At 47.0% G+C, this 21,716-nt stretch overlaps 1 protein-coding gene across 4 annotated transcripts in view; it reads left to right on the plus strand.

The window, feature by feature from the left end:
- The first annotated feature begins 186 nt into the window (after nucleotides 1–186).
- Nucleotides 187–21,716, plus strand: part of ARFRP1 (ADP ribosylation factor related protein 1) — a 61,588-nt gene continuing 40,058 nt past the window's right edge. For 2 of the 4 annotated variants that reach the window (XM_054980754.1, XM_054980756.1), the window contains exons 1-4: nucleotides 198–271; nucleotides 15,399–15,498; nucleotides 16,781–16,868; nucleotides 20,904–20,986. In XM_054980754.1, the coding sequence (XP_054836729.1) occupies nucleotides 15,406–15,498; nucleotides 16,781–16,868; nucleotides 20,904–20,986 (264 nt within the window). In that variant the 5' untranslated portion in view covers nucleotides 198–271; nucleotides 15,399–15,405. Of the gene's footprint in view, nucleotides 305–15,398; nucleotides 15,499–16,780; nucleotides 16,869–20,903; nucleotides 20,987–21,716 lie in introns of all 4 variants that reach the window. The other 2 variants (XM_054980753.1, XM_054980755.1) reach the window with 2 other exon arrangements.

The following is a 21,716-nucleotide window of genomic DNA, read 5'->3' on the forward strand; positions in this document are numbered from 1 at the left end:
TTTTACCGGAAGTTCGGGCTAGCCTTCCTCGGTGTCTATGGTCACGCCAGCCGCGTAGCGCCTGTACCGGAAGCGAACGGACCCCTGCGTGGTGCATCTTGGGAATTGTAGTGCCGCTGCCGCTTGGAGCGGGCGGCGTTCCTTGAGAGTAACCGGCGGAAGAGAACTCCGTTTCCCAGGATGCCTCGCGCAGGTGCTGTTGGCTTCGAAAGGGGCTCATGAAGAGGGCGACCGGGAGCTGCTGAGCCCTGAGCGGCCTGGATCTGCGAAGGCAGGTGGGCGGCGTCAGGGCTCACCTGGGCAGGTAGCAGGAGGGCCTTGCCCCCCCCCAGTTTCCTTCCCTATAGGCAGGCACTGGCTCCCAGCTGCCCCGTTCTGGGTTGGGGGCAGCCAGTTGCCAGCTTCCGGTTGGGAAATTCCGGGAGATTTGGGGGTAGAGCCTGGGGCGGGGCTTGGGGAGGAGAGGGTCCTCAGAGGGGTCTAGTGCCATACGCTCCAGCGCGTCCATTTTATCCACAGGAGCTGAACTTTGTAGTCTGGAGATCAGCTGTCATTTTGGGAGAGGGGGGCTCCAGCCAGCACCTGGAGGTTGGCAACCTTAGTTCAGTGCATGAGGAGGGGGCTCTTGCCCCAGGGGGGGAATCCCAAGGGACGGGGCTGGGTGAGGCTCCTTAGATGCCAAGGAGGGAGGCGAGACATTCTATATATGTTTTCATGGAATGAAGTGAAGGGAGCACTCTGCACGTGCTCAGATGGTGGGATGGCATGTGTCTCCACCGGTTACCGGTCTAGTTAGTGGCTGGTTGAGAGATCTCCTGATGATTTTACGGTGGTAAAAACAGGGCTTAAATGCCTGTTGGCTAGGGCTACCAACTACAGGTTGGGAAATTCCTGGAGATTTGGGGGTGGAGCCTGGGGAGGGAGAGGTTTGTGTCTCATCTGGGTATAATATCATTGAGTCCACCCTCCAAAACAGCCATCTTCTCCAGGCTAGGGGAACTGTGTATTCTGGAGATCAGCTATAATTCTGGGAGGTCTCTAGCCACCACCTAGAGATTGGCAGCCGTAGTGCTGGCACTTATTGTTGGTTGGAAGGTGTGTGATGTGGCTTCCCTAAAGGAGCTGAGCAAGTCTAGGAAGGACCTGACAGTTTCATGGCGGAAGAAAGGGTGGGTTGTATGAATTTAGTTTTCAGACCCATAAAATTGGTAGAGAAGATGGATACTCTATATAGGGCTGAGTGGGGATTACTCAAGAACTGCATGGGGTATGGAAGAGGCCTCCTGCACATGTTCAGTTGTAATAATGTAAAGAGCAGAACTCTACACATGCACAGATGCAATTGAGTTGCAGAGGGAATGACGACCTTTCAATGGTCCAAGGTTATGGGTCTGATTAATGGGTGGAGACCTGACAGTTTCATAACGGACACGTGAAAGCAGTCTGTCTGCAGTTGAGGGGGTTACTCAGGAGCTAAAGATGAGGGACATTTATATATGTGCAGTGAAGAGAAGCACTCGGTGCATGCCCAGGTGCAGTCAAGTGAGGAAGGGGAGCACCCTGCTTATGTTCCAGGTTATGAAGGGCTGGAAGACTCCTTGCTCGAAGTCGCTCAGTTCTATTTCTAGTCAGTGACTGAGAGTTTGTGGTGGAAGAAAGGCAGGATATGAATGTCGTTAAAATACTGGTAGTTTCCGGCGGGTAGCCACGTCGGTCTGCAGTAGGAGAGCAAGATTTGGATCCAGTTGCACCTTAAAGACCAACAAGAATTTTAGGGTATACGCTTTTGAGCGTCAAAACTCCTTTTTTAAAAATGCTGATTTGCAGCCAAATATGAATGGAAGACATTCAGCCATGTAGTGGGAGGTGGTGCTCACTGGCCAAGGAGGAGAGGCATTCTAGATAGCTCAGCTTCAATCCAGGAAAGGGCTGGGAGAAGGAAAGTATCCATGCTCTGCTGTGATGAGAAGCACTCTTCCTGTGGTCTGCGGTTGTTTATGTATGGCTAGCAACAAAGTCTGTTGTGTTTAACAATACAGTGGGCTCTAGTGGGGCCCTGTGAGGGCATGTACCAATCCAGCAGCGTCCCTGCGCTCTGCTGTGGGTTGATTTCGGCCTCAAACAGGCAGAAATCGGGCCAGTGCAGAGCGCAGGAGCACTCCAGGACACGTCACGCTGCCCCAGCAGCGTTCCTGCGCCCCAGCCTGATTCAACCACAAACAGGTGGAAATTGGGCTGGTGCAGAGCTCAGAAGCAGTCCAGGGTCCCTCGCGCCACCCCAGCAGCATTCCTGCACCCCACACCGGCCCGGTTCAGCCTCAAATGGGTGGAAATTGGGCCGGTGCATTCAAGGCGGGGGGAGCACAGGCAAGCCAGGCATGGCTGCTGCCACCCCCTGCCCCCCGATTGAGGCTTTGGGATGGGCAGCACAGGTGATCCTGGCATGACCGCTTCACAGCCCGTGCCCCCCATCAAGGCTTTGGGGGGACACAGCAGGTGAGCCAGGCTTGCCTGCCACTGTGCACACCACTGCACTTGCCCCCCTCAATCGCAGCAACGGGCATGCCTGGTTCGCCTGTGCTGCCGGGCCTTCCAGGGGCCTCCAGAGAGCTGCACTGGGCCAGGGCTTTCTGGGCCTCCAGAAGCCCCAAGGCAGCAGGAAAGCAAACTGTGCCTGTGTGAGAATAAGAGGTGAGTTGTCAGCAACACAGTTTGCCTTTTATGTCTTAGTATGCCATTACCCTATTCATAGAGTTTAAACTCTCTTGTGGTGCTGGGAAATGGCGTATGGCGCTGAGCCCCCATTCAGCTCCTAGTCTAGAAACGACACAGTCCTCAAGTAGGGCTGGCCCAACAAATTTTGATGAAGAATCCAAATTACGCCCCCCTCACCTGGATAGCCCAGGTGAACCTGATCTCATCAGATCTCAGAAGCTAAGCAGGGTCAGCCTTGGTCCGTACTTGGATGGGAGGCCTCCAACAAAGACCAGGGTTGCAGAGGCAGGCAACGGCAAACCACCTCTGATAGTCTCTTGCCATGAAAACCCCACCAGGGATTGCCGTAAATCAGCTATGACTTGAGGGCACACTCCACAAAGTAAAAATATGGCAATCGATTTACATAATTTACGGCGGGTCACTGTTTGTGCTTAAAATTTGCTGCTTAAGAGATCCCACCTCCAAGGTAAAATGAACCTCTAACCCTTTCCCCCAAATATTTGTCCCAGCAAGGGATTTTTGCATAATTTCCCCTCGTCCAGTTCTTGGGATGTATGGAGCTGTGAAGTGCAGATACCTTTGGTGCTTCTCCTGTGTCAGGCGATGCTTCTCAGCTTCGTTGTACTGACGAAACATGGTTGGATTGGCCCCTGTGGCCCCCATGTTCCTGTTACTGATAAGTGGGAGGGTATGACCTCACAAACACTGTATCGGCTGCTCTGTGCAGGGAGGTGTAAGAAATAGATGCTGTTTCTTTAGCTCAACAGTCGACTGTTGGTGAAAGCCCTTTGCTCTGTGGTTTCTTGCCCATCAAGTACTGGATCGGTTGCCCTACTTCTTGTGGCGGAACTAGATCAAACATTAGGAAGAAAGTTGATTGTGTAAATGTTTCTTTATGGAGGAAGCTGCCAAGAAAAAGCTGGGAAGCCTTGCTGGGAAGTTTTCAGAAAAGGTTGCAGGAGAAACAAAGGATGCCGTAGGTCAGTGTTTTCAACCTGAGAGATGAGACCCAACAGTACATAACGAAACCTCAGAAACCGGGTCGCAGGGCAGCCCTCCCTGTCCTTCGCATTGCTGTCCTTCTCTCTCTTCCTGCGTGCTAGCTTTTCACATCCTTGCTTCCTCCAGCAACTAATAATTTTACAGTTATACACATTTTCCTATGTAGAATAATAATAATAACAACAACATTTGATTTATATACCACCCTTCAGGACAACTTAACGCCACACTCTGAGCGGTTTACAAAGTGTGTTGTTATTATCCCCACAACAATCACCCTGTGAGGTGGGTGGGGCTGAGAGAGCTCTGGAAGAGCTGTGACTGACCCAAGGTCACCCAGCTGGCTTCAAGCGGAGGAGTGGGGAATCAAACCTGGCTCTCCAGATTAGAGTCCTGCTGCTCTTAAACCTCTACACCAAGCTGTTCTTCTTTCTATTACTGTTCGTGCTACCCAGTGATTACAGACAGATGCTGAGAGTTTATGTTTACGCAATTAGGGAGAACTACCCACATAATGATAGAGTTTGTGAAGTTGCTTTAAAATATTTCCGTGTTTCTCTAATGGCAGCCAAAGATCTAGCGGCCCTATATGTAACCCATCCATCTTCCTGCCTCAGTAGCCTAGATCTCTCAGCAGCTGGAGAAACAGAATCCTTACCGGTTAGGGGGACAATCAATTCCTGCCTGAGTTTTAAAAAATCAGGGTAGTTTAGAAGTACGTATAACATTTCTGAAGGAAAATGATCGTGGGTGGCTTCTGTAAGAACCAACTTCGGTGCTTAATTTGTATTTTGGAAACTAAGGCCTGATCCTGGAAACTGTATCTTCCATGTCATACATTAGCTGGTACTTTCTTCACCGAATACGCATGTTTGTTTGTTTTTTGAAAAAAAATTTTATTGGGTTAGAATCCATTATTTTTACATTTACATTCAATTTTCCCCAATTTTTTCATCTCTAACCCCCTCCCTTTCCCCCCCTTTTTATTGACTTCCAACAGCTTTCCAACCCTTTGTCCCCTTTCCCTTACTTCTATTAGATTCCTCTATCTAAAACAAATATATATTCTCCATTATTCTAAGCAGTACATCCTTAACTATTTTTAACATTGTATGCCCAAACTGTAAGTCTTTGTTTCCATCTTAGATAAACAATTTATCCCATTTTTCAATTTCAAATATTTCTATATATCATAAACCATGTAAATCATACATTCATTTAGATCAAACAATTTGACTTATTCTCTATATATTCCTCATTCTATCTTTTTGTAATAATTCTATATATCTCTCATCACGTAGTCAATCAATTTGACTCATCTGTATCTTCAGACATTCAGTTTGGTACATTTTACAAAGCTTACCAAAAAAAGAAAATATTGTTAGTTAATCAATCCTTATATTTAATCCTTATAGTTAATTATTTTCTATCTATATTCTGTTTGTTAACCTATATATATCTATATATATGTCAATCTATTAATCTGACTGCTTCTTAACCGAATACGCATGTTGATTGTCAAAGAATCAAGTAAAATGTGACCTGATAGTTACTAGAGGGAGTTTGTTAGAATCTTGGAGGAGAGGGAGTCAAAAGCTGTGAACTTTGGATTGGTCTCATAGGAGGACGTGACGTTTGCTGGTTGCTTGAAAACACCTGGTCGGCCAGTGTAGAAAATGGAATGTTGGTCGAGGCCAGAAAACTTTGGGCCAAGCCTGGATGGGTCACTGTACCTAGTAAATTTGGACTTGTGGGTCACTATGCCCTAAAGGTTGGGAACCACTGCCAGTTTGGTGTAGTGGTTAAGAGCGACGGGAATCTAATCTGAAGAACCGAGTTTGATTCCCCACTCCTCCACTTGAAGCCAGCTGGGTGACCTTGGGTCAGTCACAGCTCTTCCAGAGCTCTCTCAGTCCCACCTACCGCACAGGGTGATTGTTGTGGGGATAATAATAACATACTTTGTAAACCACTCTGAGTGGGTGTTAAGATGTCCTGAAGGGCGGTAAATAAATCAAATGTTATTAAGTAAATTTGGACTTGTGAGTCACTATGTCCAAAAGGTTAGGAAACCACTTCATGAACTCCACCAATGTGCTGTAAATGTGTACAGTAAAAGTGCATTTGTAGGATCTCTTAATTTTAAAAAATGGCCTACGAAATTCCTGACGCTGCATTGACACTCTTAAGGAAGTGCATTTCAAGAACTGCTTAAGTTCCACCAAGTACAGGATATTTTTTGCAAGGATCTTTGCAGCCAATCGGTGCCAGACAGTGCCACCTGAAATGAAATCGTTGGGAAATAAGTTTAGGACAGACAAGAAGGAAATACGCCCGCTAAATGCCAAATATTTATATCTCGGGGTGGGTGGGGGGAGAAATCACAGGGCTGGCGTGCCTTCTTTCAAAAGTCTCACGCTATCTCTTGCACACAAGCTATATTTACTTTTAGGAAAACCACAGCAGCTGCGATAAGCTTATGCTTTTCTCATAGTTTCCATTGTTCTGCAGCTGACTGCGTAATCTACCAAAGAAACCCCAAAAGAGTATATTGGTAGTTGTTCAGTAACATAATGATTTGGTAGCAAACCTAACAGGAGGTAGAAAGCCGCAGGTGGTTGAGAATTCAGGGCCTGAAAGACACAGATGTGCCTTTCTTCGCACCTGTTGCTCCTTCTCTCTGTTGGCTTCCTTCCTTGTAGACTGGCAGGCGGCAGCTCCTTTGAAGCAAGGACCTGTTGCCTTTGGCCAGAATCCAAAAACTAGTCCCATGTGTCTAAAGAGGGTTTGGACTTGTGTATGTCAAATAGCAGCCCGCCCAGCCAAAAGTGTGATTGCGACAAATTGGAAATCGAAAAAATCAACAACAGACAGCTGGTTATTAAAAATCTGGAATTATTTTATTTTTTTAAAAAAATGACAAATTATACCATGCTGAACACTACCCAAACAATACAGACTTTCTGGGGAAATGATACCCTTTTTTTAGATACATAGAATGTAACAATCTCCAGCTTATTTCTACCTCGCTTCAATCTTTATTAAGTTTTTGAGACACAGTTTAAGATTTAAAATATATACAGTAATGTTCTATATATAATAATACAGTTGTTATGCAATGTTAAAATTTGTAAATATGTTTGGTTTGAAATAGTTTTGTAAATAGCATATTATGCCATATAATTGTTGTAGATTGCATATTACCAATAAAATATAATTTAAAAAATATAGCAACCCACCCACCTACTTTTGAAATAAGAGCAGAGTTTGTAATACAATGCGAAGGTCTTACGGGGCAACTCAAGGTACCTTACCCACCTCAAGCCAGTCCCTGTCATGTGCCACTTGTTGTGGATGCCAGCTGACCCCTGCAGTGTCAGGGCTGGTTCTCTGCCCGAGCGACACAAGTAGTTGCTAGGGGTTATAGAATCACAGGGTTGGAAAGGTCCCTACAGACCATCTAGTCCAACCCCCTGCTCAGTGCAGGATCAGCCTAAAGCATCTCTGACAAGTATTCATCCTGCCTCTTCTTAAAAACTGTCAGTGAAGGGAAGCTCACCACCTCCCTAGGCAGCTGATTCCACTTTTGAACCGTGAAAAAGTTCTTCCTAATATCCAGCCGGTACCTTTGTGCATGTAATTTAAGCCTGTTGCTTCGGGTCCTACCCTCTGCTGCCAACTGGAACAGCTCCCTGCCCTCCTCCAAATGACAGCCTTTCAAATACTTAAAGAGAGCAATCATGTCCCCCCTCAACCTCCTCTTCTCCAAACTGAACATTCCCAAGGCCCTCAGCCTTTCCTCGTAGGGCTCAGTCTCCAGACCCCTGATCATCCTCGTCGCTCTCCTCTGCACCCTCTCGATTTTGTCCACATCCTTTTTGAAGTGAGGCCTCCAGAACTGCACACAATACTCCAGGTGCGGCCTGACCAAGGCAGTGTAGAGAGGGGCTATGACCTCCTGCGATTTCGACGCTATGGCCCCTTTGATACAACCCAGGATTGAATTAGCCTTTTTTGCCACCGCATCACACTGACTGCTCATATTTAGTTTACAGTCCACTCTTACCCCAAGATCCCTTTCACATATACTCCTGCCCAGAAGTGTATCCCCCATCCAGTATTTGTGCTTCCCATTTTTGTGGCCCAGATGTAATACTGTGCACTTGTCTTTGTTGAATTGCATCCTATTCACAGCGGCCCCCTTCTCCAGAGTATTCAGGTCTTGTTGAATTTTAATTCTGTCTTCTTGGGTGTTTGCTACTCCTCCCAGTGTATGGGAGGGGTATCAGTGTATGGGAGGGAGGCGACAGGTAGATGCATTGTTCATCACCACCTGTTCCAGTTCTGTTGCCAAGAGGGAACTGACTCACCTTTGGCGCTCTCTTTTTCTCCCTCTGAGGCGGAGGACATCTTGGGTTGTTTCCTTTTGCCCAATCAGGGAGGCAGGAAGTCAAAAAAATAGCTCTTCCTCTTCCTCTTGGAGCCTAGGAACGCCCCCTTGTTCCAGTTCTTTCCTGCCTCCAGGGAGAGCAGTTGTGGCTACAGTTTTCTCTGTCAGCCCACAGTCCTGTCTTTTTTGTCTTCTTTGTTCTAGCTCTAGTTTTTTCCTTCCCTCTTCCTCTCTTATTCTTCTCTACTCTACCTTTCTTATCTCTACTCCTCCCCCCCCCTCCTCAACTCTTTTTTTCTCTGGGCCCAAGTCTATCAAGACGATGGAGTCCAGGGACTCCAAAGATAGCTTTATGGAGGGTGACGAGGGAAGCTCACCAACGGCCGCATCGGCGGCAGAATCGGCTGCTGTACCCGGTACCGTCTTGCCGCCCAGGCTTGAACGGCATCCCGGCACCTTTCCGGCTGCAAAGCCGCGTACTTCTTCAAAAAAATCGCGACGCAAGCAGAAGGACTCCCAGGCATCAGGGCCAGTCGAGCAGGCCACCAGCAGCCCGTTAGATGCAGCCGCGGTTTTGGCGGGAAACCAAGATGGCGCCCGCGCCGATTCCCGCGCGGCTCCCAGTGCCGCGGTCGCCAACCTCCAGCCGGGAGAGTGCCCTGCAGGCCCTTCTACAGTGACGTGGCCTCTGCAGTCGATCGGCACCGGAGCCCATGGGACGGGTAATGTACAGGGCGACCTCGGTTCCCTCCTGAGAGGCGAGTTCATGTCCTTTCTACAGACCATGCGGGAAGAGATTTTTCATTGGTGCCAACCCCCTCCCGAGGCAACAAGCCAGTCTTCCTCCCTGCCTCCTTCCCCCCCCCAGTAAAGTGCGGCGTACATCCTGCCAGTGGCCTACCAAGGCAGCCCAAAAAGCACACCCAATCCCGGCCAGAGATGGGGATATTGTTGTAGGGGGGGGAGCCTACTCTGATAGCGAGGAGGGTGAAGAAAGGGAGTTCCTTTCAGAAGAAGAGGAGGAGGAAGAAGTCATTATGCCTGACCAGTCAAACAGGCTGTTTAAATCAGAGGACTATCCATACCTTCTGAGTAAGGCTCTGGCTGCCCTAGAGCTTCAGGAGAAACGAGGAGGGGAAGAGGCATCTAGTGGTACCAGTAGGGATTCTTCAAGACCCAGAGGGTGTAAAGAATTTTTCCCAAGGGGTGACACCCAGGAGAAGGTCTTCCCTTTTCCGGAATATTTTGAAAGACAATTAAAAGCAGAATGGGTCTCCCCTGCCTCTAGCAAACAATGCTCAAGCGCCCTTAAAAAACTGTATGCATTACCTTCTTATGCATCTGAGTTTTTACAGGTTCCTCGAATTGATGCCCCGGTGGCGGCGCTTCAGTCACCTGGGCTGTTGTCGGAAGATGGCCAAGGCTCAGTCAGAGACAATCTGGATAGGAAGGCGGAAGCGGCACTCAAGAGAGCGCATGAAGCAGCAGCCATGGCGATTAGAGCATCTTCCACCGCGTCCATCGTGTCCCGGGCGGCAGTAGTCTGGCTGCGCAAGTTAATCCAGCTGCTACCTGAAAATCAAAAGCGTCTGTTAGAAGGGGCTAGTAGAGTCTTAAAAGCAACCACCTTCACGGCAGATGCTACTCTGGATGCTCTCACCTTCTCGTCCAGAGCCATTGCCTCTGCGGCAGTGGCTAGAAGGCTTCTCTGGTTGCGCGCATGGCCAGCTGACATCAGATCCAAATTTATCCTGATGGCGTACCCCTTCCAGGGGGATAAACTGTTTGGAGATGCCCTGGAAAAGGTTCTCATCGAGACCAAAGACAAGAAAAAAGCCTTACCCAAGTCGGTGAGACGGTATGACAAACGACCCTTCAATAACCAGTCCTTTCGTACACACCATTCCTTGGCGAGACCACGTCCAGATTCCAAACGGTCCTCCTGGAGTGCCAACAAACAATCGTTCAAGAGAGCTAACTTCGGTTTCAGGTCTAACAGACAACACCAACAACGAGGGGAAAGGCAGGACTTCGACTCCAAAACTCAGAAGTCCTGACTCACGGCCGCTTCCGGTGGGGGGAAGACTACAGTTCTTTCTCCAATCCTGGGTGGACTCCAAGGCGGATGCCTGGACACTGGAAGTAATCTCAAAGGGTTACTCCATAGAGTTCAAGTCGCACCCACCGGATCGCTTTCTGTCATCCCCCCTACGCCGAAACCCTCAAAGGAGATCCATCACCTTAAACGCGGTACAACATCTCCTGAACATCCAAGCAGTCGAACCTGTACCTCGTCAAGAGCAAGGCTCCGGTGTTTACTCCCTATTCTTCACCGTGCCAAAAAGAAACGGAGACTGGAGGGCCATTTTGGACTTAAAGTTCGTAAACCGTTTCATAAAGCTGAGGCACTTTCGCATGGAGACTCTAAGATCTATCGCGGAGTCACTACGACCCAAAGAATTCCTCACCTCCATAGACCTCACAGAGGCATACTTACACATTCCGGTTCATCAGGCCCATCGCAGATTCCTGAGGTTTCATGTGAATGGTCTCCACCTTCAGTTCAAAGCCCTCCCATTCGGACTTGCCACAGCTCCCAGGTTGTTCTCCAAGATCCTGATCAACCCCATCGTTCGACTGCGGGAGAGGGGGATTCATATACATCCCTACTTAGACGACCTGCTACTCAGAGCAAGCTCCAGGGAAAAGGTGGCGGCCGACACACAGACCACGGTTCTCTACCTGCAAGCGCACGGTTTCTTGATCAACTTATCAAAATGTTCTCTTCAGCCTTCTCAAAGACTGCTTCATCTAGGAATGTTGGTCGACACCAGGAAGGGTCGTTTTTACCTACCACCGGAGAAGATCCAGAAAACCAAGGAGATGACCGCTCTGGTGCTGAGCCGCAGCTCCGTTTCTCTGATGTCGCTCTCCAAGTTGATGGGAACCCTCGTAGCGAACTGCGAGGCCCTGGACTGGGGCCGTCTGCACACACGGGAACTCGTGTCCTTCCTCAGACCGTTCCAATCTCTTATTGCACTAAGATGCGATCGACAACTCACAGTGCCCTTGAAGGTCAAGTCCAGCCTCAGATGGTGGACCTCAGCACCCAACCTGCGGCGGGGGAAGTCGTTCCTCAATCCTCCCAGGCTGCAACTATTCACCGATGCCAGTCTCACCGGCTGGGGGGCAGTTCTGAAAAACCGACCTGCTCAGGGTACGTGGTCTCCGGAAGAGACTGTCCTGCCAATCAATCTCCTGGAAGTCAGAGCCATTCGCCTTGCTCTCGCTTTCTTCAGCCAAGACCTCGTCGGCAAGGATGTTCTGGTACGAACCGACAACGTCTCAGCCAAGGCATATATCAAGCATCAGGGGGGCACTCGGTCCCCCAAGCTGCACAGAGAGGCCATGAAGATCTTACACTGGGCGGAAGCCAATCTCCTCTCTCTGCAAGCCGAACACATCAGGGGCGTGACCAACATTCAAGCGGACTGGCTCAGCAGGCAGTCCATCCACCCAGGGGAGTGGACACTCAAGAAGGAGGTTTTCCATATGATTGCGGAACGTTTCGGGACACCGATCATGGACCTGTTTGCCACTCCTGCGAACTGTCAAGTTCCGAGGTTTCTCTCCAGGTTCCTGTACCCCCAGGCAGAAGGGATAGACGCTCTCTCTACTCGGTGGCCCAAGGGGCTACTGTACGCCTTTCCACCGATCCCGGTTCTTCCCAAACTTCTACGGCGGATAGCGGAACGTCAAGCGGAGGTAATCCTAGTGGCTCCATGGTGGCCTCGGAGACCCTGGTTCTCCACGATACAGGCACTGACGATTTCCCCTCCGATGCAGCTACCAACGGTACCAGATCTTCTGCATCAGGGCCCGGTGTGGCATCCCCATCCAGAATGGATGTGTCTGACCGCGTGGAGATTGAGAGGCAGTACCTTACCAGATTGAGGTACCCTCCGCAGGTGATCCTTACCCTCCTGGCGTCTAGGAAGAAATCAACTATTAGGCTATATAACACCACCTGGAAGGCCTTCGCTCGCTGGGCTAGGAGGAAGAAGGTTAATCCTCTGCGCCCATCCATCGTTATGATCCTGGACTTTCTCCAGCAGGGCCTGGAAGCTGGACTCAAGCCGGCCACTCTCCGCAAGCAGGTAGCGGCTCTGTCTTCGGTCTTTCCTGTCCTGGAAGGTTGTCGACTCTCCCGGCATCCTCACATCCAACGCTTCCTCAGGGGTGCGACCTTGCTAAGCCCCCCAGTTGTTCATCGTTTCCCTACTTGGAGGCTTCACGTTGTCTTATCGGCCTTAACCAGGCCCCCGTTTGAACCTCTCCATTCAATTTCCTTGAGATGGCTAACCATCAAGACTATTTTCCTGGTAGCTGTCACGTCAGTGAGGCGGATCTCGGAACTGGGGGCTCTGTCAATCAAGCCCAACCTGTGCATTTTTCACCGGGATAAAGTGGTTCTCAGGACTGACCCCACCTTTGTTCCCAAATCCTGTTCCAGATTCCATAGGACTCAGGAGATCAATCTGCCATCTTTCTGCCCTAACCCTTCTCATCCTAAGGAAAGGGACTGGCATACCCTCGACGTTCGTAGAGTCCTCAAGTCGTACCTATCTAGGACTGAATCTATCAGGTGTTCCGACTCGCTCTTCATCAATATTTCTCCTCCCAACCAAGGGAAAAAGATGTCCTCGGCAGCCATTGGGAGGAACATTCGGTCCTGCATCACGGAAGCGTACAAGGCGTGCAACAGAGAAGTGCCTCAGGGAATTACTGCTCATTCGGCAAGAAGCGCGGCAACTAACGCAGCATTCCTCAAGGACGCCTCCGTGGAAGAGGTTTGCAAGGCAGCCACCTGGTCATCAATTTCCACATTTGTCAGACACTACAAAATGAACATTTTCAATTCAGCGGACGCTGCCTTCGGAAGGAGAGTTCTCCAGCACGTGATGTTCGACGGGGAGCCTCTCCCACCCGGAGAAGACTAACTGCTTTGGGAGTACCCAAGATGTCCTCCGCCTCAGAGGGAGAACGGACCTTTGGACACTTACCGTGAAGGGTCCTTCTCCTCTGAGTGCAGGAGGACATCTTGCCCCTCCCAGGCTCCCCCGTCTCCTGTTACTCCTCTCTGATACTTCCTTATAAACGACACCTTTCCGGCTGGAATTTTCTGTCTCTCCTTCCACTCTCAACATGCCGCAGTCGTTTTTTCTCACTGTTTTTTACTTAACATAGTTCTGCACACCGACTAAGTTTTTTCCTTTTTCGGGTCGGGTGCAAGTTTTTTCTTCTTGAAAGTTCTAGTATTTGATAGTTTTTTCTTCTACTGCTTTGTGGAGTCACCAGAACTGGAACAAGGGGGCGTTCCTAGGCTCCAAGAGGAAGAGGAAGAGCTATTTTTTTGACTTCCTGCCTCCCTGATTGGGCAAAAGGAAACAACCCAAGATGTCCTCCTGCACTCAGAGGAGAAGGACCCTTCACGGTAAGTGTCCAAAGGTCCGTTCTGGACGAGGCGCTTCCTCTGCATGTGGCCTTGGACTGTGCTCAGGTGGCAAGAGAAGAGGGGCTTGCCTTTGCCAGCCTCCTGGGTTTGATCCAAGTTGGGGTGCAACAAGAAAATGCCTCTGCAGCCCCAGGGTGGCGTTCCCTTCCCACTCTTGAGGTGGTCGACCCACCCTAAGGTCCCCTTATTGTAGTAGTAGTAAATTTTATTATGGTCTACAACCAGATTCAAGCTTGTAAAACAAAAAAAGTTGGTAAACAATATACAGGTTAAAAGAAACTTCGGTTAAAAATATACAAATATCAGGATACCTAGTTAAAATTACATCATAGAATTAAAATAGAGTATAAAATATAAAATAGCGTCCTAGATAGCCATTTTAAAATTTGGATCCTGAGACCTAGAAAAAAACAACAATATAGTAACCTTAATGAACAAGACTGAAATTTATTGCACAGTTTAATTGCCTGAGCACAGAATTTAGCAGTTACCTTGGTAATAGCTGCAATTTCATCTGTAAACAGTTTATCCAGGTATACTCTGTCCGTCTCTATAACAGATCTATCCATAAAGGAAAGAATTGTCCCCTTATTGGAAGAGGATTTAATAAGCCATATAAGGAATTGGGTCAGATTGGACTTCATCAGTAAGCTATGGTGTTTTATCTTTCTTAAAAAAGAGAAAATATATCTTTTTTTTGTGAATGGGGACTGGCCTTGTTTACAGTCTAAAAAAGATAATGCATCATGAATAGGGTTTCACCAATGCCTTATATAAACAGCGTAGAGAATCCTGATTATAGCAGAGCTTTTATTCTATTACAGTATGATGTCTCACCCTCTACTGTCCTGGAAGGCAAATATAAGAAGAAAATACCTTATGAACATTTTTTATGCCCAAGCAGAGATGGGAGTGTTGAGTCCTTACTGCGTGTCTTCTTTGATTGTAAAATATATGAACGTATTAGGAAAATATATATTAATACTATAATTGATAGTCTGCCAGGGAAAGATAGAAGGAATTATATTATAATAATGTTAGCAGAGAGGAATAGGGAAATGACAAAGTGGCAAAATATGGCTGGATAGGAGCAAATCCTGGCTAAATACGGCAGACCCTAGATAAGTATCCATTTAATTAAGTATCAATTTAATAATCAATTTAATTTAATTTTACAATATAAGGTAATTTTAATTCTGCACACTTTATATTATGTAAATTATAGTAAGGTACCATTTTCCGGATTGTCTGTATATATTTTAAAGTATATATTGTTGATTGAATAATTGTGCTTTTAAGATTGATTAATTTATTTAGTAAATTGTCAGTGTAAGTAATTTGCTGAAATACGCAGCTTGTTTAATGTTTGCTTTTATACGGCATGTGCCTCGCTGATGTTCAATCATTTGTCGTTTTGAATCGGTATTAGCCTCTGGCTAATAATCTAAAAAGATAAGGCACGTGAAGGTAGGAGGTGTGGAGGGTAAAGGGAGGGAAATCCATTCGGCAGCCAGACTTTATATGCAAATGGATTGGGCTGGTCTACCTTGACTGTGTGAATGAGAGACATTGGGCCGTCCTCTTAGTTTTCTAGCTGGTGATGGTGGCTGAGGTGTTCTTCCCAGTGGCCCTTTGGCCTTCTTTTCAGCTTTCTTGAGGATTTGGCCAACAGACTAGAGGGAGAAAGCCATGAATGAGAATGGAGGGGGAAAGAAAGGGTGGGGGAGAAGGGCAGGAATTCATTTCACCTAACCCTTGATGTTTTCCATGTAGGAGCAGGATGTATACGCTGCTGTCCGGGCTGTACAAGTACATGTTCCGGCGGGATGAATACTGCATCTTGATTCTCGGGCTGGACAATGCTGGGAAAACGGTACGTGTGCCGGTTCTTGTTCATGTGAAAGTCCAGTTTGTCCTTCCTTCCTTTGCCACAGGTGTAACATGTTGATTTCAAACAAGCTAGATAAGGTGGGTTAAGCCTACACTAATTACGTTGGTGTGATAGATCCTTCAGGCCGTACCAACAGAAAGCAAACAGCAGGGTTAGTCAATCCTTTAACTGTTCCCCAAAGAAGCTGTTACACTCGAGTGCCCCACAACCCGGAAGTTCAATGAAAGCCCTCATCTCAACAGCATTCAAAACTATTCCAAACTGGTTTACTACAGTTAAAAGTGCGCAGTGCCAAAAGTGATTTCTATAGTACAAAAATTACAAGAATCAATACATAATCATACAACGTTTGTAATAAACCTTCAGTTAATCAACAATAAACTGGTCAATTCATCCAAGAGTGAATTCATTCATACGTCTATGCAGTCCGTATAGGTTTCCGTATGCAATTCTGTTGTTCATTCCATAAGCAGAAGTATAAAGATCAAATGTTCATACACACAATGGTTCAGCCGAGTAACATTCCATTCATGAGCTTCTGTGAAGAGCCAGAACTCCCATTCCGCTCGACGAACTGCTAGCTCAGGTTTTTTTCACACGTAAAAGCTTTCTCAAGAGCAAAAGGAATAATTGAACCGTTGTCTCCAATCAAAAACAAATTATTTTCAAATTACCAACAAGCTGCTCCCATCGTGAGCTGGACACCGTTTCTGCAATGGGGCGGAATTTGGTTTTGATTGGAGACAATTTTTGTACTATAGAAATCTGAGCCTGATCTCGTCAGATCTCAGAAACTAAGCAGGGTCAGCCTTGGTTAGCCATTGGATGGGAGATCTCCAGCAAAGACCAGGGTTGCAGAGGCAGGCAGTGGCAAACCACCTCTATTAGTCTCTTGCTATGAAAACCCCACCAGGGGTCACCGTAAGTCAGCTGGGACTTGAGGGCACTCTCCGCCACCAATAATGATTTTAATGATTTTTTAAAAATTATTGTTGATTTTTATGTCTTTGTGATTTTAATGTATTTTTTAGTGTTGTTAGCTGCCCTGAGCCCATTTGTGGGGAAGGCGGGGTATAAATAGAATAGAATAGAATAAAATAAATAAATAAATAAAAGGTATAATTTTTTTAAATTTTTGGATTCTGTTTCCATTGGCCTTTATGAGGGCAGAAAGGCAGGATACGCGTTTTGTTAAATAAATAAAGCCCTTTAAACTTTTGGTTTCTTCTCCCTCTCTGTCTTTTCCTTCTTCCTCTCTTTCCAGACCTTCCTTGAACAGACCAAGACACGGTTTTCTAAGAACTACAAAGGCATGAGCTTATCCAAAATTACAACCACTGTGGGCTTGAACAGTAAGTGATGAATGGACAGGATCGAGCGCAAGACAGCATGAAATTGGCTTTGGAGAGGAAAAGATCAGATGTGAAATACCTGCAAAGATATCCCAGACTATAGACTGTATTTCCCCTCTCTGCTCAGCTAGGGGCAGTGCCTTTCTCGGATACAAGAGGCTCTCTGTTGCCAGAGGAAGATGTTGCTACTAACTGGGTAGAGAGGGAAGGTACATCCCGATATCCTTTGCTCTGGGTACATTGTAAGGGTGGGATAAAAGGTTATTCTTTAAAGCTGTTGAGATAACTAGTACTGCAGTACAGCTGTCTCATTTCCTCAGAGAAATGAATCTCTTCCTGCCTAAATTAGACACCAAACTAATCTCACTTTTGAAAAATTTCCTTTGAGTTATCCATTTGGTGCTGTTAACTCTTCCTAAATGTTTCATTCATCCACCATTCCCAAATGCCGCTGATTATATGAAGCACAGAAATGTTTTTGAAACTCTGGCTCGTATCCTGTGGTTTCTTTCCACAAAGAGTCTCTTCTTTCAGACAGTTGCTCATTGGGTGACTGCATCTAGCTCGGCAACCTTAGAGAACATATTTTGAATTGTTTTATCTGCTGACAAACTTCTGCCTTATGTACAAGATCCTGGATAGTATGAGTTGGGTACTGGCGCAGCCTACCCCGCCCCCTAAAGATTTGATCAACCCACCACTCAGAGATTGGTTGTGTATTTTTAAAATCATAGAATCGTAGGGTTGGAAGGCTCCTACGGGGTCATCTAGTCCAACCCCAATCTAGTCCAAATGCTCTCTTTATTCAAACAACAGCAAAGATACTTCAACCACCAGCTAGTTTTGATGCTTATGCCTATTACAGAATCAAATTCGTTAACTGCTACTGTGGAACAATAGGAAAAAAGCTTGCAATTAATAATTTTTAACAGTGGGTCGGATCCTGCAACTCCAGTCTGCCATGCCTGTCACCATTGAAGAAAGACTTTCTCCATCAAAGAAAACTTAGCAGAAGGGCTAGCAGGAGCTAAACTATGCCCATCGAATGTTTTTCCTGTTTGGCTATTTTTGCTGGAATATGTTTTGGAGGTCTTTCCTTCATAGGGTTGGAGGCGACTTGACGGCACATAACGCACATGGCAGTTTAGAGTTACAAAATTAAAACAGCGCAAAGCATAAGAAATGGAAGCTGTTAAAAAAGAATTCCGTTCGTTATACCAGATGGCCAGTAGGAGGAGCCAAGCTACACGGTTTGATTTGTCCCTGCCTGCTTCAGGAACATACGTGTTTTATTTACGTGTTTCATTTGTTTTAAATGTTTTATATGTATTTGCACATTAAATGCTTTTTAATGTTTGGAACGTTTTCACACTTGCTGCCTTGGGGACCCTGAATTGGGTGGAAAGGCGGCATAGAAATATTTTAAATAAATAAATGTCAGTGGTGGCAAGCAGCTCTCCCTCCTGACAAAGAGCACTAGAATGAAATAAAAATCAGCTGCCACCTGTATAGCAGGATTCTGGGCTTTGTGGAATATCCAAGACAATTTGGCTAGATGGACTCTCGGCCTTGGTTATTAATTGGATGGGAGACCTCCAATGAAGACCAAGATTGTAGAGGCAGGCAATGTCAAACCACCTCTGTTAGTCTCTTGCCATGAAAACCCTACCAGGGGTCACCATAAGTCAATTCTGACTTGAGGGCACTCTCCACCGCTAGTTAACAATATTGGCTTGGGCAGATCTGCACAAGGTTACACACTCCATTCACATGGGGCCCTGACCAGGGCCCTGACCCATATGTGAACGGGGGGCTAATGCCCTGAAACACGTCCAGTGCCATTGTAGACAAACACCACAATCACAGTCCCCACGGACGATATCCGCTGAACTATGTAACTTAATTCAAAACAAATTAATGAAATACTCAAAAACAGTGTACGCACTGTTGGATACGAGCAATGACATAACGGTCTGTTTTCTGTACATTGAAGGTAACAGTCTTGCTTAGAGTTGGTGATTTACTTACCTAATTGAATGGACCCAAATTTTGTCTCGAGCTGATGGTTTGTTTACCTTGAATTGAACGAACATTTTTGTACTGACACAAGTCTTTTTGAGTATTTCATTAATTTGTTTTGAATTAAGTTACATCGTTCAGCGGATATTGTCCCTGGGGACTGCGATTGTGGTATTTCCGATTTATTTCTTGGGGCAGCCTCTCCGTTCGGCACATTGTAGACAAACAAGCTGCAGGGAAACATGGAATAGTTCCAAATGGGTCAGTTGGGCAGAGAAGCTCTTCTGCTGTTACTTCTCTTTTCGTCATCGCTGGCAACCTTCTTAGGAACGCCGGAGTCTCTCTGAATGCCACGGGCACCCGGAAACTGACTGCAAGACTGCCAGAAGCTCAGTTGCTCTCGGCAGTTGTTCCTAGCTATGCAAAAGGAAGCTAGTGACCTGGTCTAGAGCTTGACCAGATGTGATGCTGGGAGGTCTGGGATCGGATCTTCCCTGCGTTTTTTCTAAATAGAAGCAAGGGGACCACAGGAAGAGAATCACCACCTCTCTCTCTGTCCCTCCCCCGCTACAGTTTTGCCAGTCGAAACCAACCCCTGTGCTGCTGTCTGGGCTATACTAGTTCAGATGATAAGTAAGGGTGATTGAAAGTTCCTCCAAAGGGGAGGAAAAAAGGTCTGCATGTAGAAAGCTGGAAGAGCGTTGGATAGAACCCCTTTCCTTGACATGCTGATTTTCTAGATGCAAGGAAATTTTGGTGGGGTTTTTTTTGTATGAAGGAAAGTTCAGTTCTGTAAGCGCCCCACCTACCATCCCCAGTCTGAAGCGATACAGACAAGATATCATTTTTTTTATTTAATTAAATTTATATTCTGCTCTTCCCTCAAGCGAGCTCAGAGCAGATCATGGCATATAAAATATACAATAATAAAATCAGCAGCATAAAATATAAAATCAGCAAATAACAGGTCAACGGTCAAAGGAGTTTATTGTCTATAGCCATAGGTCGTCACAATTCACCAAACATTGACTAATAAACAATTAAATCCCTTATCACAGTTTGTCTAGGTTACTAAAATTAATTAAAACAATACAGTATGCCAAACTATCCCAGGAGTCACGAAACAGCCTCATTCAGTACCACCTTAGATCTTATCTTTTTGGCTGCGAGTGCAAACTGAGAGAGACTATAGGACCCATGATTATCAGTGTCAGATAACAAAAACACAATCTTCTCGATTTCAGTACAATACTAAAAACAGCCACGCATGTATAGCACCACCCGTTCAGCCTGAACAAACTTGTGGGACAAGGTGGCCAACAGATGGATACAGAATCGGTCAAATTGTCTAAACTGGGCTCTCATGGTAGGAGCCCGGTTTAGACCATTTGAACGGCTCGCCTGCCTGAATCACCATATGCCTGGCAGAATATCTCTGTCCTGCAGGCTTGGCAGAAAGATAACAAATCCGAATGAGCCTGGGTTGCCGCAGAAAGAGAGTTCCACCAGGTTGGTGCCAGGGCCAAGAAAGCCCAGGCCCTGGTTGAAGCAAGGTGAACCTCCTTGGGGTCGGGGACCCCCAGTAGATGTTTGTCTGCTGAGCAAAGTGGCCTCCAGGGAACATATGGTGAGAGGTGGTCCCGCAGGTATGCTGGTCCCAGTCCAGTGCGAAATGAGCCTTTGAGCAGAGAGGTGAATGGGCCACGGCCTCCCTCATCTCCAAAATGAACTGCCAGCAAGTTTTGTGCAATAGCCAACACACTCCTTTCTTGCCTTTTGGTTTAGAGCTGCTGGTGGTTGGGGAGAGGGGTAATGGTTGGGGAGAGGGGTAATGGTTGGGGAGAGGGGTAATGGTTGGGGGGGGTGTTCACCTGTGGAGGGTCTCGGAGCCGAACTCAGCTGGAAGCTTCGTTTCGTCCCATGGAATTCTGTAAATGTGTAGGCAGCACAGACTCGGGCTTGCTTTGGCACACACAAAAAAGTCAACACTGGATTGTGTTTCTGCTTGTCTTCTAGTTGGCACAATAGATGTGGGCAAAGCTAGGCTAATGTTCTGGGATCTTGGAGGACAAGAGGAACTTCAGTCTCTCTGGGACAAGGTAGGGCTAATGGCAGCACATTCCAAAATGCCATCTCCTCCTGCCTGTCTTTCCATCAATGCTTTTGGGACTACAGGAACTAGAGATGAGTGCTGAATGGGACAGGGGAAGAAAGAGCGGGGAGGGCAGTGGCAATCGGACTTAGCTTTCATAGCCATCTTTGCGTCCAGGTCAGATTGGCTAGCATCCCATGAAGATTAATTCCTCCAAGAGCATCTATGTTGTTTCTTTGCATGAGCTGCCCACAGCCCCCCCTTTTTTGTTTTTTACTCTACTGGCAGGTAAAGGTAGGTAAGTGCCCCGTGGCGCAGAGTGGTAAGCTGCAGTACTGCCGTCCAAGCTCTGCTCACGACCTGAGTTCAATCCTAGTGGAAGCCGGGTTCAGGTAGCCGGCTCAAGATTGACTCGGCTTTCCATCCTTCTGAGGTCGGTAAAATGAGTACCCAGTTTCCTGGGGGTACAGTGTAAATGACAAACCACCCCATAAAAAGTCTGCCAAGAAAACGTTGTGATGCAACGTCCCCCCATGGGTCAGTAATGACTCAGTGCTTGCACAGGGGACTACTTTTACCTTTTTTACTGGCAGGCCTGGTGCTGAACCTTGGCCAATGCTCCTCTCTGTATTTGCCATACCAGGGTCTGGGTTATGTGGGCTGGTCTGTAGCCAGCCACCGGCATGAAGTTGTACTTGACACCTGCTTGCTATCTTCTGGGTGATTCCAGCTCTGTG

This window comes from Eublepharis macularius, chromosome 5 (assembly GCF_028583425.1).
Source record: "Eublepharis macularius isolate TG4126 chromosome 5, MPM_Emac_v1.0, whole genome shotgun sequence".
Taxonomy (NCBI): domain Eukaryota; kingdom Metazoa; phylum Chordata; class Lepidosauria; order Squamata; family Eublepharidae; genus Eublepharis; species Eublepharis macularius.